The 17825-nt window shown below is 48.4% G+C and overlaps 1 protein-coding gene across 1 annotated transcript in view; it reads right to left on the reverse strand.

Annotated features, from left to right (window-relative positions):
- Nucleotides 1-11370: 11370 nt before the first annotated feature.
- The window catches only part of LOC115082220 (leucine-rich repeat-containing protein 74A-like), a gene marked incomplete at its 5' end in the record, with an annotated part of 80245 nt that continues 73790 nt past the window's right edge, over nt 11371-17825 (reverse strand). The window contains 1 exon segment of the mRNA XM_029586475.1: nt 11371-12397. Within this exon segment, the coding sequence (XP_029442335.1) occupies nt 11911-12397 (487 nt within the window).

Below are 17825 nucleotides of genomic sequence, written 5' to 3' on the forward strand. Positions count from 1 at the left end.
GCACACCTTGACATGCAGCCTATGTCTGTAAACGATGCAGAGTGTGACCCAGTCCTAAAGGAAAGCAAAACAGAAAGATCTGGAGAGATGCAGCCCCCGCACACCTTGACATGCAGCCTATGTCTGTAAACGATGCAGTGTGTGACCCAGTCCTAAAGGAAAGCAAAACAGAAAGATCTGGAGAGATGCAGCCCCTGCACACCGTGACATGCAGCCTATGTCTGTAAACGATGCAGTGTGTGACCCAGTCGTAAAGGAAAGCAGGACAGAAAGATCTGGAGAGATGCAGCCCCTGCACACCTTGACATGCAGCCTATGTCTGTAAACGATGCAGTGTGTGACCCAGTCCTAAAGGAAAGCAGGACAGAAAGATCTGGAGAGATGCAGCCCCTGCACACCTTGACATGCAGCCTATGTCTGTAAACGATGCAGTGTGTGACCCAGTCCTAAAGGAAAGCAAAACAGAAAGATCTGGAGAGATGCAGCCCCCGCACACCTTGACATGCAGCCTATGTCTGTAAACGATGCAGTGTGTGACCCAGTCGTAAAGGAAAGCAGGACAGAAAGATCTGGAGAGATGCAGCCCCTGCACACCTTGACATGCAGCCTATGTCTGTAAACGATGCAGTGTGTGACCCAGTCCTAAAGGAAAGCAGGACAGAAAGATCTGGAGAGATGCAGCCCCTGCACACCTTGACATGCAGCCTATGTCTGTAAACGATGCAGAGTGTGACCCAGTCCTAAAGGAAAGCAAAACAGAAAGATCTGGAGAGATGCAGCCCCCGCACACCTTGACATGCAGCCTATGTCTGTAAACGATGCAGTGTGTGACCCAGTCCTAAAGGAAAGCAAAACAGAAAGATCTGGAGAGATGCAGCCCCCGCACACCTTGACATGCAGCCTATGTCTGTAAACGATGCAGTGTGTGACCCAGTCCTAAAGGAAAGCAGGACAGAAAGATCTGGAGAGATGCAGCCCCTGCACACCTTGACATGCAGCCTATGTCTGTAAACGATGCAGTGTGTGACCCAGTCGTAAAGGAAAGCAGGACAGAAAGATCTGGAGAGATGCAGCCCCTGCACACCTTGACATGCAGCCTATGTCTGTAAACGATGCAGTGTGTGACCCAGTCCTAAAGGAAAGCAAAACAGAAAGATCTGGAGAGATGCAGCCCCTGCACACCTTGACATGCAGCCTATGTCTGTAAACGATGCAGAGTGTGACCCAGTCCTAAAGGAAAGCAGGACAGAAAGATCTGGAGAGATGCAGCCCCCGCACACCTTGACATGCAGCCTATGTCTGTAAACGATGCAGTGTGTGACCCAGTCCTAAAGGAAAGCAGGACAGAAAGATCTGGAGAGATGCAGCCCCTGCACACCTTGACATGCAGCCTATGTCTGTAAACGATGCAGTGTGTGACCCAGTCCTAAAGGAAAGCAGGACAGAAAGATCTGGAGAGATGCAGCCCCTGCACACCTTGACATGCAGCCTATGTCTGTAAACGATGCAGAGTGTGACCCAGTCCTAAAGGAAAGCAAAACAGAAAGATCTGGAGAGATGCAGCCCCCGCACACCTTGACATGCAGCCTATGTCTGTAAACGATGCAGTGTGTGACCCAGTCCTAAAGGAAAGCAAAACAGAAAGATCTGGAGAGATGCAGCCCCTGCACACCTTGACATGCAGCCTATGTCTGTAAACGATGCAGAGTGTGACCCAGTCCTAAAGGAAAGCAGGACAGAAAGATCTGGAGAGATGCAGCCCCTGCACACCTTGACATGCAGCCTATGTCTGTAAACGATGCAGAGTGTGACCCAGTCCTAAAGGAAAGCAGGACAGAAAGATCTGGAGAGATGCAGCCCCTGCACACCTTGACATGCAGCCTATGTCTGTAAACGATGCAGAGTGTGACCCAGTCCTAAAGGAAAGCAAAACAGAAAGATCTGGAGAGATGCAGCCCCCGCACACCTTGACATGCAGCCTATGTCTGTAAACGATGCAGTGTGTGACCCAGTCGTAAAGGAAAGCAGGACAGAAAGATCTGGAGAGATGCAGCCCCTGCACACCTTGACATGCAGCCTATGTCTGTAAACGATGCAGTGTGTGACCCAGTCCTAAAGGAAAGCAGGACAGAAAGATCTGGAGAGATGCAGCCCCTGCACACCTTGACATGCAGCCTATGTCTGTAAACGATGCAGTGTGTGACCCAGTCCTAAAGGAAAGCAGGACAGAAAGATCTGGAGAGATGCAGCCCCTGCACACCTTGACATGCAGCCTATGTCTGTAAACGATGCAGAGTGTGACCCAGTCCTAAAGGAAAGCAAAACAGAAAGATCTGGAGAGATGCAGCCCCCGCACACCTTGACATGCAGCCTATGTCTGTAAACGATGCAGTGTGTGACCCAGTCCTAAAGGAAAGCAAAACAGAAAGATCTGGAGAGATGCAGCCCCCGCACACCTTGACATGCAGCCTATGTCTGTAAACGATGCAGTGTGTGACCCAGTCCTAAAGGAAAGCAGGACAGAAAGATCTGGAGAGATGCAGCCCCTGCACACCTTGACATGCAGCCTATGTCTGTAAACGATGCAGTGTGTGACCCAGTCGTAAAGGAAAGCAGGACAGAAAGATCTGGAGAGATGCAGCCCCTGCACACCTTGACATGCAGCCTATGTCTGTAAACGATGCAGTGTGTGACCCAGTCCTAAAGGAAAGCAAAACAGAAAGATCTGGAGAGATGCAGCCCCTGCACACCTTGACATGCAGCCTATGTCTGTAAACGATGCAGTGTGTGACCCAGTCCTAAAGGAAAGCAGGACAGAAAGATCTGGAGAGATGCAGCCCCTGCACACCTTGACATGCAGCCTATGTCTGTAAACGATGCAGTGTGTGACCCAGTCCTAAAGGAAAGCAGGACAGAAAGATCTGGAGAGATGCAGCCCCTGCACACCTTGACATGCAGCCTATGTCTGTAAACGATGCAGTGTGTGACCCAGTCCTAAAGGAAAGCAGGACAGAAAGATCTGGAGAGATGCAGCCCCTGCACACCTTGACATGCAGCCTATGTCTGTAAACGATGCAGAGTGTGACCCAGTCCTAAAGGAAAGCAAAACAGAAAGATCTGGAGAGATGCAGCCCCCGCACACCTTGACATGCAGCCTATGTCTGTAAACGATGCAGTGTGTGACCCAGTCCTAAAGGAAAGCAAAACAGAAAGATCTGGAGAGATGCAGCCCCTGCACACCTTGACATGCAGCCTATGTCTGTAAACGATGCAGAGTGTGACCCAGTCCTAAAGGAAAGCAGGACAGAAAGATCTGGAGAGATGCAGCCCCTGCACACCTTGACATGCAGCCTATGTCTGTAAACGATGCAGTGTGTGACCCAGTCCTAAAGGAAAGCAGGACAGAAAGATCTGGAGAGATGCAGCCCCCGCACACCTTGACATGCAGCCTATGTCTGTAAACGATGCAGAGTGTGACCCAGTCCTAAAGGAAAGCAAAACAGAAAGATCTGGAGAGATGCAGCCCCCGCACACCTTGACATGCAGCCTATGTCTGTAAACGATGCAGTGTGTGACCCAGTCGTAAAGGAAAGCAGGACAGAAAGATCTGGAGAGATGCAGCCCCTGCACACCTTGACATGCAGCCTATGTCTGTAAACGATGCAGTGTGTGACCCAGTCCTAAAGGAAAGCAGGACAGAAAGATCTGGAGAGATGCAGCCCCTGCACACCTTGACATGCAGCCTATGTCTGTAAACGATGCAGTGTGTGACCCAGTCCTAAAGGAAAGCAAAACAGAAAGATCTGGAGAGATGCAGCCCCCGCACACCTTGACATGCAGCCTATGTCTGTAAACGATGCAGTGTGTGACCCAGTCCTAAAGGAAAGCAAAACAGAAAGATCTGGAGAGATGCAGCCCCCGCACACCTTGACATGCAGCCTATGTCTGTAAACGATGCAGTGTGTGACCCAGTCCTAAAGGAAAGCAGGACAGAAAGATCTGGAGAGATGCAGCCCCTGCACACCTTGACATGCAGCCTATGTCTGTAAACGATGCAGTGTGTGACCCAGTCGTAAAGGAAAGCAGGACAGAAAGATCTGGAGAGATGCAGCCCCTGCACACCTTGACATGCAGCCTATGTCTGTAAACGATGCAGAGTGTGACCCAGTCCTAAAGGAAAGCAAAACAGAAAGATCTGGAGAGATGCAGCCCCCGCACACCTTGACATGCAGCCTATGTCTGTAAACGATGCAGAGTGTGACCCAGTCCTAAAGGAAAGCAAAACAGAAAGATCTGGAGAGATGCAGCCCCCGCACACCTTGACATGCAGCCTATGTCTGTAAACGATGCAGTGTGTGACCCAGTCCTAAAGGAAAGCAGGACAGAAAGATCTGGAGAGATGCAGCCCCTGCACACCTTGACATGCAGCCTATGTCTGTAAACGATGCAGTGTGTGACCCAGTCGTAAAGGAAAGCAGGACAGAAAGATCTGGAGAGATGCAGCCCCTGCACACCTTGACATGCAGCCTATGTCTGTAAACGATGCAGAGTGTGACCCAGTCGTAAAGGAAAGCAGGACAGAAAGATCTGGAGAGATGCAGCCCCTGCACACCTTGACATGCAGCCTATGTCTGTAAACGATGCAGTGTGTGACCCAGTCCTAAAGGAAAGCAAAACAGAAAGATCTGGAGAGATGCAGCCCCCGCACACCTTGACATGCAGCCTATGTCTGTAAACGATGCAGAGTGTGACCCAGTCCTAAAGGAAAGCAGGACAGAAAGATCTGGAGAGATGCAGCCCCTGCACACCTTGACATGCAGCCTATGTCTGTAAACGATGCAGTGTGTGACCCAGTCCTAAAGGAAAGCAGGACAGAAAGATCTGGAGAGATGCAGCCCCTGCACACCTTGACATGCAGCCTATGTCTGTAAACGATGCAGAGTGTGACCCAGTCCTAAAGGAAAGCAAAACAGAAAGATCTGGAGAGATGCAGCCCCCGCACACCTTGACATGCAGCCTATGTCTGTAAACGATGCAGTGTGTGACCCAGTCGTAAAGGAAAGCAGGACAGAAAGATCTGGAGAGATGCAGCCCCTGCACACCTTGACATGCAGCCTATGTCTGTAAACGATGCAGTGTGTGACCCAGTCCTAAAGGAAAGCAGGACAGAAAGATCTGGAGAGATGCAGCCCCTGCACACCTTGACATGCAGCCTATGTCTGTAAACGATGCAGAGTGTGACCCAGTCCTAAAGGAAAGCAAAACAGAAAGATCTGGAGAGATGCAGCCCCCGCACACCTTGACATGCAGCCTATGTCTGTAAACGATGCAGTGTGTGACCCAGTCCTAAAGGAAAGCAAAACAGAAAGATCTGGAGAGATGCAGCCCCCGCACACCTTGACATGCAGCCTATGTCTGTAAACGATGCAGTGTGTGACCCAGTCCTAAAGGAAAGCAGGACAGAAAGATCTGGAGAGATGCAGCCCCTGCACACCTTGACATGCAGCCTATGTCTGTAAACGATGCAGTGTGTGACCCAGTCGTAAAGGAAAGCAGGACAGAAAGATCTGGAGAGATGCAGCCCCTGCACACCTTGACATGCAGCCTATGTCTGTAAACGATGCAGTGTGTGACCCAGTCGTAAAGGAAAGCAGGACAGAAAGATCTGGAGAGATGCAGCCCCTGCACACCTTGACATGCAGCCTATGTCTGTAAACGATGCAGTGTGTGACCCAGTCCTAAAGGAAAGCAAAACAGAAAGATCTGGAGAGATGCAGCCCCTGCACACCTTGACATGCAGCCTATGTCTGTAAACGATGCAGTGTGTGACCCAGTCGTAAAGGAAAGCAGGACAGAAAGATCTGGAGAGATGCAGCCCCTGCACACCTTGACATGCAGCCTATGTCTGTAAACGATGCAGTGTGTGACCCAGTCCTAAAGGAAAGCAAAACAGAAAGATCTGGAGAGATGCAGCCCCTGCACACCTTGACATGCAGTCTATGTCTGTAAACGATGCAGAGTGTGACCCAGTCCTAAAGGAAAGCAGGACAGAAAGATCTGGAGAGATGCAGCCCCTGCACACCTTGACATGCAGCCTATGTCTGTAAACGATGCAGTGTGTGACCCAGTCCTAAAGGAAAGCAGGACAGAAAGATCTGGAGAGATGCAGCCCCTGCACACCTTGACATGCAGCCTATGTCTGTAAACGATGCAGAGTGTGACCCAGTCCTAAAGGAAAGCAAAACAGAAAGATCTGGAGAGATGCAGCCCCCGCACACCTTGACATGCAGCCTATGTCTGTAAACGATGCAGTGTGTGACCCAGTCGTAAAGGAAAGCAGGACAGAAAGATCTGGAGAGATGCAGCCCCTGCACACCTTGACATGCAGCCTATGTCTGTAAACGATGCAGTGTGTGACCCAGTCCTAAAGGAAAGCAGGACAGAAAGATCTGGAGAGATGCAGCCCCTGCACACCTTGACATGCAGCCTGTGTCTGTCAACGATGCAGAGTGTGACCCAGTCCTAAAGGAAAGCAAAACAGAAAGATCTGGAGAGATGCAGCCCCCGCACACCTTGACATGCAGCCTATGTCTGTAAACGATGCAGTGTGTGACCCAGTCCTAAAGGAAAGCAAAACAGAAAGATCTGGAGAGATGCAGCCCCCGCACACCTTGACATGCAGCCTATGTCTGTAAACGATGCAGTGTGTGACCCAGTCCTAAAGGAAAGCAGGACAGAAAGATCTGGAGAGATGCAGCCCCTGCACACCTTGACATGCAGCCTATGTCTGTAAACGATGCAGTGTGTGACCCAGTCGTAAAGGAAAGCAGGACAGAAAGATCTGGAGAGATGCAGCCCCTGCACACCTTGACATGCAGCCTATGTCTGGAAACGATGCAGTGTGTGACCCAGTCCTAAAGGAAAGCAAAACAGAAAGATCTGGAGAGATGCAGCCCCTGCACACCTTGACATGCAGCCTATGTCTGTAAACGATGCAGAGTGTGACCCAGTCCTAAAGGAAAGCAGGACAGAAAGATCTGGAGAGATGCAGCCCCCGCACACCTTGACATGCAGCCTATGTCTGTAAACGATGCAGTGTGTGACCCAGTCCTAAAGGAAAGCAGGACAGAAAGATCTGGAGAGATGCAGCCCCTGCACACCTTGACATGCAGCCTATGTCTGTAAACGATGCAGTGTGTGACCCAGTCCTAAAGGAAAGCAAAACAGAAAGATCTGGAGAGATGCAGCCCCTGCACACCTTGACATGCAGCCTATGTCTGTAAACGATGCAGAGTGTGACCCAGTCCTAAAGGAAAGCAAAACAGAAAGATCTGGAGAGATGCAGCCCCCGCACACCTTGACATGCAGCCTATGTCTGTAAACGATGCAGTGTGTGACCCAGTCCTAAAGGAAAGCAAAACAGAAAGATCTGGAGAGATGCAGCCCCCGCACACCTTGACATGCAGCCTATGTCTGTAAACGATGCAGTGTGTGACCCAGTCCTAAAGGAAAGCAGGACAGAAAGATCTGGAGAGATGCAGCCCCTGCACACCGTGACATGCAGCCTATGTCTGTAAACGATGCAGTGTGTGACCCAGTCGTAAAGGAAAGCAGGACAGAAAGATCTGGAGAGATGCAGCCCCTGCACACCTTGACATGCAGCCTATGTCTGTAAACGATGCAGTGTGTGACCCAGTCGTAAAGGAAAGCAGGACAGAAAGATCTGGAGAGATGCAGCCCCTGCACACCTTGACATGCAGCCTATGTCTGTAAACGATGCAGTGTGTGACCCAGTCCTAAAGGAAAGCAAAACAGAAAGATCTGGAGAGATGCAGCCCCTGCACACCTTGACATGCAGCCTATGTCTGTAAACGATGCAGAGTGTGACCCAGTCCTAAAGGAAAGCAGGACAGAAAGATCTGGAGAGATGCAGCCCCTGCACACCTTGACATGCAGCCTATGTCTGTAAACGATGCAGTGTGTGACCCAGCCCTAAAGGAAAGCAGGACAGAAAGATCTGGAGAGATGCAGCCCCTGCACACCTTGACATGCAGCCTATGTCTGTAAACGATGCAGTGTGTGACCCAGTCGTAAAGGAAAGCAGGACAGAAAGATCTGGAGAGATGCAGCCCCTGCACACCTTGACATGCAGCCTATGTCTGTAAACGATGCAGAGTGTGACCCAGTCCTAAAGGAAAGCAGAACAGAAAGATCTGGAGAGATGCAGCCCCCGCACACCTTGACATGCAGCCTATGTCTGTAAACGATGCAGTGTGTGACCCAGTCCTAAAGGAAAGCAAAACAGAAAGATCTGGAGAGATGCAGCCCCCGCACACCTTGACATGCAGCCTATGTCTGTAAACGATGCAGTGTGTGACCCAGTCCTAAAGGAAAGCAGGACAGAAAGATCTGGAGAGATGCAGCCCCTGCACACCGTGACATGCAGCCTATGTCTGTAAACGATGCAGTGTGTGACCCAGTCGTAAAGGAAAGCAGGACAGAAAGATCTGGAGAGATGCAGCCCCTGCACACCTTGACATGCAGCCTATGTCTGTAAACGATGCAGAGTGTGACCCAGTCCTAAAGGAAAGCAAAACAGAAAGATCTGGAGAGATGCAGCCCCCGCACACCTTGACATGCAGCCTATGTCTGTAAACGATGCAGTGTGTGACCCAGTCCTAAAGGAAAGCAAAACAGAAAGATCTGGAGAGATGCAGCCCCCGCACACCTTGACATGCAGCCTATGTCTGTAAACGATGCAGTGTGTGACCCAGTCCTAAAGGAAAGCAGGACAGAAAGATCTGGAGAGATGCAGCCCCTGCACACCGTGACATGCAGCCTATGTCTGTAAACGATGCAGTGTGTGACCCAGTCGTAAAGGAAAGCAGGACAGAAAGATCTGGAGAGATGCAGCCCCTGCACACCTTGACATGCAGCCTATGTCTGTAAACGATGCAGTGTGTGACCCAGTCGTAAAGGAAAGCAGGACAGAAAGATCTGGAGAGATGCAGCCCCTGCACACCTTGACATGCAGCCTATGTCTGTAAACGATGCAGTGTGTGACCCAGTCCTAAAGGAAAGCAAAACAGAAAGATCTGGAGAGATGCAGCCCCTGCACACCTTGACATTTATTTATTTATTTATTTATTTAACATTTTTATATACCGGGCTTCATGCAGGATTGCATATCAGCTCGGTTTACATTATAACTGAACAAGACATGCATGTAGAATGCAAGTTACATAGAACAGGGACTTAAAAACTTGGAACAGAATACATGGGTAAAATAACTTAAAACATAAAGGAAGAATGGGAAACTTAAAATTATCTTTGAATGTGAAGTGTTATGTTTCGGGCTTGATTGAGAGTCTTTGGATGGATTATTTGCCGGTGTGTGGAAGTTGATGTGATTTATTATCATGATTTGAACGCTTGCTCGAAAAGCCAGGTTTTAAGTCTTTTTTTGAAATTGATTGGGCAATGTTCTGTCCGGAGAGAAGAAGGTAGCGAGTTCCAGAAGGAAGGACCTGCTGAGGACAAGGCTCGTTTGCTAAGCGAAGTTTTTACGTGTGTTGTTTGGAGAGTGTTTTTATAAGCTGATCTCGTTGGTCTGGATGGTAGATGAAGTAGAAGAGGAAAGTTGAGTTCAAGCGGACTGCCCTTGTATATGGTTTTTTGAATGATAGTTAATGTCTTGTAAAGTATTCTGTACTTAATTGGGAGCCAATGTAGGTCCCTCAAAATAGGGGTGATATGATCTCTCCTGTTGGTCTTGGTTAGTATCCTGGCTGCGGCGTTCTGCAGCATTTGAAGGGGTTTAAGGGTGTTAGCTGGAATGCTGATTAGCAAGGAATTGCAATAATCGATTTTCGAGAAAATGATTGCTTGGAGTACTGATCTGTAGTCTTGGAAGTGCAGTAGTGGTCTGAGGCGTTTAAGGACTTGTAATTTATAAAAGCCCTCCTTGGCAGTGTTGTTTACGAATCTCTTTAGGTTTAGTTGGTCGTCCATAATGACTCCTAGGTTTCTCACTTGTGCAGAGAAGGACGGTTGATTTGTTTGGTTTAAATTTGGCCTTGAATGGTTATTGTCTTGAGAGACAAGGAGAATTTCCGTTTTGTTGGAATTGAGAATTAGATTAAGACTTGAGAGTAAATTGTTAATGGACAACAGGCAGGAGTTCCAGAATTCAAGTGTTTTTTGGAGGGATTCTTTAATTGGTATAAGAATTTGTACGTCGTCTGCGTATATGTAATGTTTAAGATTGAGGTTGGATAAAAGCTGGCATAACGGTAACATGTATATGTTAAAAAGAGTCGGCGATAGAGAAGAGCCTTGAGGGACTCCCATAGAAGAATCGACGGGGTGTGATTCATTGTTGTTGATTCTAACTTTGTAAAATCTGTTTTGTAGAAAAGACTTAAACCAGTTTAGTGCAGTGTCTTTGATTCCAATGTCTGTCAGACGTTCCAAGAGTAGGGAGTGATTCACCGTGTCAAATGCGGCTGATAGATCGAGGAGTATGAGTAAGCAGGATTGTTTTTTTACAAGATTCAGGAGTATTGTGTCAGATAAAGAGATTAAGAGAGTTTCGGTGCTCCGTTCAGACATGCAGACATGCAGCCTATGTCTGTAAACGATGCAGAGTGTGACCCAGTCCTAAAGGAAAGCAGGACAGAAAGATCTGGAGAGATGCAGCCCCTGCACACCTTGACATGCAGCCTATGTCTGTAAACGATGCAGTGTGTGACCCAGTCCTAAAGGAAAGCAGGACAGAAAGATCTGGAGAGATGCAGGTCCTGCACACCTTGACATGCAGCCTATGTCTGTAAACGATGCAGTGTGTGACCCAGTCCTAAAGGAAAGCAGGACAGAAAGATCTGGAGAGATGCAGCCCCCGCACACCTTGACATGCAGCCTATGTCTGTAAACGATGCAGTGTGTGACCCAGTCCTAAAGGAAAGCAGGACAGAAAGATCTGGAGAGATGCAGCCCCCGCACACCTTGACATGCAGCCTATGTCTGTAAACGATGCAGTGTGTGACCCAGTCCTAAAGGAACGCAGGACAGAAAGATCTGGAGAGATGCAGCCCCCGCACACCTTGACATGCAGCCTATGTCTGTAAACGATGCAGTGTGTGACCCAGTCCTAAAGGAAAGCAGAACAGAAAGATCTGGAGAGATGCAGCCCCCGCACACCTTGACATGCAGCCTATGTCTGTAAACGATGCAGTGTGTGACCCAGTCCTAAAGGAAAGCAGAACAGAAAGATCTGGAGAGATGCAGCTCCTGCACACCTTGACATGCAGCCTATGTCTGTAAACGATGCAGTGTGTGACCCAGTCCTAAAGGAAAGCAGGACAGAAAGATCTGGAGAGATGCAGCCCCTGCACACCGTGACATGCAGTGTAATATCTGTAAATGATGCAGTGTGTGACCCAGTCCTAAAGGAAAGCAGGACAGAAAGATCTGGAGAGATGCAGCTCCTGCACACCGTGACATGCAGCCTATGTCTGTGAACGATGCAGTGTGTGACCCAGTGCTATGGTGCAGTAGAAGTGGACTTGTCCTACATTCCTTGTTGTGTCCATGCGCAGGAGTTAAGAGCGGCCTTTGCCCTCAGTGCACTTTCATTCAAGTGTCCCATACTGTGACCTGGAGCTCTTTGATGTGATTCTTACTAGGTCCGGATTCAGGGAGAGACCCGAGGGAGGCAGAAACATGCAAGGTGCTGAGTCACTGGCAGAGCCAGCTTAGAAATGATAGCCATAGTCTCCTGACTCTGCAAACCATCAGCCCCCAGCTTCTTCCCATGACAGGACCAGAAAGGCTCCCCAGACAGCGCTGTGGCGTGATTACAGTGCATATCGCACCGTCCTTGCTGCCGCGGCTCCAGCCTGCCTCTTCGGGTTATTTTTGCAGCCTGGTGCGTCGCTGCTGTTTGCGTAGGTGACCTTTGGCAGGGTGGGATTTGGTGCCTTGCTTTCTAACCCCTGCGATGGTGGAGTAGGAAGTGGTTATAGTTTCTGGCTGCGGCGTGGAACTTGCGTCAGGGCTGGTGGTCGCCGTGCCCTCCCGTGCTTCGGGGGCCAGCTCGGGCGCCAGCTGAGATGCCGAGGCACCATCGGCGCTGAACGTCGGCGCTGTCTGCTGGGAGCCCCGGGACGCCTTGTCTTGGGGCTGGGAGCTGAGGGGGGGCGCGGCCGAGACCTGGCGGGGGCCACCGGGCTCCTGCGACATGAGCGCGGATCCGTGCGGCGTCACCGTCTTCACGGCGGTCTTGAACGTCCTCAGCAGGCGCTCGCTCCTGTGCCTCTGCTTCCTCTTCCGGGACTTCTCCTGCCTCACCAGCCGCCTCTCGTCCCGCACCATCTGCTTCCGCGTGTCCACCAGGTCCCTGCACAGTCGGGGAAAGGGGGGAGATGGCAGGACAAGGAAAGACGGGGAACGCTGTCTTTAATGCACGTTACTGCCCAGGGCCAGGCCGCGTCGTGGCATCCCTTCCAGATCTGCCGCTTACTGGCTAGAAATCATCCTTTTCCTGCCTTTCCTGTCAAATCTTTATATCCCACCTCTTCCAAATCAGACCATGTGTGCAGGGTGGATCACAGTAAAACAATCCCGGCAAGGTAAGAATGATAAAGCAATGGCAAAAGCTGGGGTGACCCTGCCTGCTGACGTCTGATAATGCCTGAGCTCTGAATTCACTGAGGGGATGCTTTCAGGTGCTGCCTCCCTCACATGCAACCAGCCAGGGCCCTGACTTTGACGTTCTGGGGAAACCGCTAAGCACGGGGGAGGACCTGCATGGCAGGGCTTGCTGGGCAGACTGGATGGACCGCCTGGTCCTTTTCCGCCGTCATTTCTGCGTTTTTAGGTTTCCACGACCAGGAGAGACGGCAGCGCTTCCCAGGCAGGTGTCGGCTGGGCAGAGGCAGTGTCGGGGGGACAGGGGTGGTGCAGGCTGGGATGGGGGCAGGGCTATGTGCAGGAGCTGCGGAGGAGGGTGGGGGGTTGCTGTGAGGTCCGGTCCCCACTGCACTCTGCTCCGTGAAGAGGAAGCACTGGGACGGGGATTGGAAAAGCAGTTCTGGAGGGCCTCCAGTGGCTGCCTGTACATGCGGGAGTAAATTTTAAGGCGCTGCTCCTGTGGGGGTGGGATGCGGATTCCATAGGGAGCAGGTTATGTAAATAGGATGTCAGCTGAGCGTCTGTACAAGCAGAGGTGAAGCTGCTCACCGCGTGCAAGGTCCGGCCAGGTCTTGTGGATTGAACCACCTTGGCATTTGAGCTGTGGATGTTCGGCTGGTGGGAGTCGTGTTTGCAGTTTTGTAGCAGGCATGCACTGGGTCGGGGGGGTCGTTTCTGGTGGGTCTGGCTGTTACGACGTGGTTGGTTATTACCTGTTTGCCAGGGAACACCCAATGTGTGGATGCGCTGGGATTTGGTCAGCACTGTAACACCAGGTAAGGTCATCGGATCGTGGACCGTTGTGAGCTTGTACCTAGCACGGGATTTTGCTGGCACCTTCTCTAACACTGTGCATGTGTCCGAGTTGTTTTATGTTTTATGAAAGAAAGCCTTTCCGGACCCTTACTGATTCTCTTCCATCAAATGCAGCAAGACTGATCATCATCCATTAAACTGATCCAGACATTACCAACCACTGCAACGTTCTACTTCTTGTTAAACTTCTATCTTTCCTCTTATTCTACTCCCAGTTAGTTTCATCCCTGTTTTATTGTAACTTATTTTTCTATGCACTTGTTATAAATTGTAAAGTATACTCTCTTGTTATAGTTATGTACGTTATAATGTATTGCTCACCCCTTGTTTTATGTAAACCGACATGATACGAACTTCCGTGAATGCCGGTATAGAAAAACACAAATAAATAAATAAAATAAAATGTTAGTGGTTTCATTTCACAATCTTTAATTGCTTACTTGTGCTGAAGCTTTGGATTTGTTACTCTGGAACCCGTTTTCAGAAGGAATACACGAAGTAAAGGATCGGAGCGGAGCGGAGCAGGGCTGCTCACCTGCAGCTAGCTTGACAGAGGCTCGCTTAACTCCAGGAGACGTGCACCCTTCAGACAGAAAGGGAGAGAGCAGCCCAGCACCGGGACATCGTGCGGCCTGCGCTCACTCACTCAGCTCCTTTCACATTGCTTGACATTACAAGAAAATGCTCAGAGAGCCCTATATATGCAGCAAAGAAAGCCCTGGACAGATAGAACCCCCAGTAAAACTAGTGTTACACTTATTTGTTAGCATCATTCAACCAATCCGCATATATGGGTCTATCCTTAACCAAAACTATGCAGACTGGAAGAGAAACCCTACACCTCCAGTTCTGCAAACTCCCCCAACAACAGGTGCAAAGCAGAGCTAGGACACTTCCTTTTAACGTACAAAAAAGAATAAGGAAAATCCGGTGTCAGCTCAGTAACCATGGCAGAGACTCCCTCCAGTACCAGAACACAAAATCCTGCAAAACGTACACTCAGCACCTATGTAGCAAACCTACCGCACTAAAGCAGCCCTAAGATGCACAACTCAGACACAACATGCCTAGGAAAAGGCAGCAATGTAAATATCGCAATGGGCCCTAGAACACCAATGCGCCACCAAGGGGTGGTACTGGTTGGAAACCAGGAGGAGCCGGACTGCTACACAGAAATTACACGCCAGCAGGATACCTCACCTCAGTCACACACACAACCCAGACAGATCCTCATCAAAAACAAAATAAGTGACTACGGATTAGAAATAGAAAGATGCAACTTTCTGAACTGGAAACCCCAAGAAGGCAGACCCTGTATTCAGTGCAACACCAGAGAAATAGGAAAGGCAAAGCATTTCCTCCTGTGCTCAATATCAGAGCTGCTCATTTCCCAAAGCTGAGAGAGAAAATCCAAGACTTCCCTCCAAAAATGTATTTGTTTCAGAGGGCATACAGCTTGTCCAGGATAACGCCCACGCATGATCAGGATCTGTAAGGGTCAATGTTAGTTTTGTACTCTGTCTGCAATCTTCTGTATCCCTCAAACTGAACTATGGAAGGGCGGGAAACACATATTTGTAATAAATAAATAAATAAAAGAATGAGCAGGAAACCCTCTGTCTAATCCTGTGGGAAAGAAGAGACAGGGCAGCAAAATCCGTGGGATCCTGCCTCCGGGACAGAAACATGACTTGACCTCGGACAGTAGGCTCCAGCACAGGACACGGGAATTGTCCTTGTTACTGTCCATAATGTACCCTGGAATTTCTTTTCTGCTCTTATCAGTATTATCAATAAATATTATTTTTAATTATACTATTATCACTATTGTGTATATTATTTTATTGTTATCACCATTATCTATTATTTTACTGTATCACTGTTTATTATTCATTTTACTTATAGGACTATGATGTATATTTTCTTTTCTTTCTCCTTTTATTATAAGCATATTAGGGGTAATTTTGTAACCGCCCACATAAAATAGATGTGAAACATGCACATGAATTACACATTTCACAGGGAAATTTTGCATACTTGCTAGGCCTGGATTTACGCACAGGCCTATTAGTTCTGAATTTAGGACAGCAAAATTCAGGGGTGGGGGCGTGCAGTAAATTTCCTGCCACGCAGAAATCCGGCTCGCAGCACTTTATACGAAGAGAGCAAGAGGGACAATTCCTTTCACAAAGCGCAATGAGACAAGTAAAGAGAGACAATTCCTTTCACAAAGCGCGTTAGACAAGTAAAGAGGGACCATTTCTTTCACAAAGCGCGTTAGACAAGTAAAGAGAGATCATTCCTTTCACAAAGCACGTTAGACAAGTAAAGAGAGACCATTCCTTTCACAAAGCGCGTTAGACAAGTAAAGAGAGACCATTCCTTTCACAAAGCGCGTTAGACAAGTAAAGAGAGATCATTCCTTTCACAAAGCGCGTTAGACGAGTAAAGAGCGACCATTCCTTTCACAAAGCGCGTTAGACAAGTAAAGAGGGACCATTCCTTTCACAAAGCGCGTTAGACAAGTAAAGAGTGACCATTCCTTTCACAAAGCGCGTTAGATAAGTAAAGAGGGACCATTCCTTTCACAAAGCACGTTAGACAAGTAAAGAGGGACCATTCCTTTCACAAAGCGCGTTAGACAAGTAAAGAGAGACCATTCCTTTCACAAAGCACATTAGATAAGTAAAGAGTGACCATTCCTTTCACAAAGCACGTTAGACAAGTAAAGAGGGACCATTCCTTTCACAAAGCACGTTAGATAAGTAAAGAGAGATCATTCCTTTCACAAAGCGCGTTAGACAAGTAAAGAGAGACCATTCCTTTCACAAAGCACGTTAGACAAGTAAAGAGTGACCATTCCTTTCACAAAGCGCGTTAGACAAGTAAAGAGGGACCATTCCTTTCACAAAGCACATTAGATAAGTAAAGAGTGACCATTCCTTTCACAAAGCACATTAGATAAGTAAAGAGTGACCATTCCTTTCACAAAGCACGTTAGATAAGTAAAGAGAGATCATTCCTTTCACAAAGCGCGTTAGACAAGTAAAGAGAGACCATTCCTTTCACAAAGCACGTTAGACAAGTAAAGAGTGACCATTCCTTTCACAAAGCACGTTAGACAAGTAAAGAGGGACCATTCCTTTCACAAAGCGCGTTAGACAAGTAAAGAGGGACCATTCCTTTCACAAAGCACGTTAGATAAGTAAAGAGAGATCATTCCTTTCACAAAGCGCGTTAGACAAGTAAAGAGAGACCATTCCTTTCACAAAGCACATTAGATAAGTAAAGAGAGATCATTCCTTTCACAAAGCGCGTTAGACAAGTAAAGAGAAACAATTCCTTTCACAAAGCGCGTTAGACAAGTAAAGTGGGACCATTCCTTTCACAAAGCACGTTAGACAAGTAAAGAGAGACCATTCCTTTCACAAAGCACGATAGACAAGTAAAGAGAGACCATTCCTTTCACAAAGCGCGTTAGACAAGTAAAGAGGGACCATTCCTTTCACAAAGCGCGTTAGACAAGTAAAGAGGGACCATTCCTTTCACAAAGCACGTTAGATAAGTAAAGAGCGACCATTCCTTTCACAAAGCTCGTTGGACAAGTAGAGAGAGACCATTCCTTTCACAAAGCACGTTAGACAAGTAAAGAGCGACCATTCCTTTCACAAAGCACGTTAGACAAGTAAAGAGCGACCATTCCTTTCACAAAGCATGTTAGACAAGTAAAGAGAGACCATTCCTTTCACAAAGCGCGTTAGACAAGTAAAGAGCAACCATTCCTTTCACAAAGCTCGTTGGACAAGTAGAGAGAGACCATTCCTTTCACAAAGCACGTTAGACAAGTAAAGAGCGACCATTCCTTTCACAAAGCACGTTAGATAAGTAAAGAGCGACCATTCCTTTCACAAAGCACGTTAGATAAGTAAAGAGCGACCATTCCTTTCACAAAGCACGTTAGACAAGTAAAGAGAGACCATTCCTTTCACAAAGCACGTTAGACAAGTAAAGAGAGACCATTCCTTTCACAAAGCGCGTTAGACAAGTAAAGAGCAACCATTCCTTTCACAAAGCTCGTTGGACAAGTAGAGAGAGACCATTCCTTTCACAAAGCTCGTTGGACAAGTAGAGAGAGACCATTCCTTCCAGAAAAGGATGAATTTTAAAAGTCCTTTGCATGGTAAATCCGGGAGATACGCGTGTGACTGGGACTCGCACAGGCCACAGATTTACGAGGCCTATAGCTACGTGCTTATCTCCCAAAACACTGATAAAAAATGTTTGGTGAAAAAGGGGTGGGAAGGGGCAGGGTTTGGTTA

The sequence above is a fragment of the Rhinatrema bivittatum genome, unplaced genomic scaffold (assembly GCF_901001135.1).
Source record: "Rhinatrema bivittatum unplaced genomic scaffold, aRhiBiv1.1, whole genome shotgun sequence".
NCBI lineage: Eukaryota > Metazoa > Chordata > Amphibia > Gymnophiona > Rhinatrematidae > Rhinatrema > Rhinatrema bivittatum.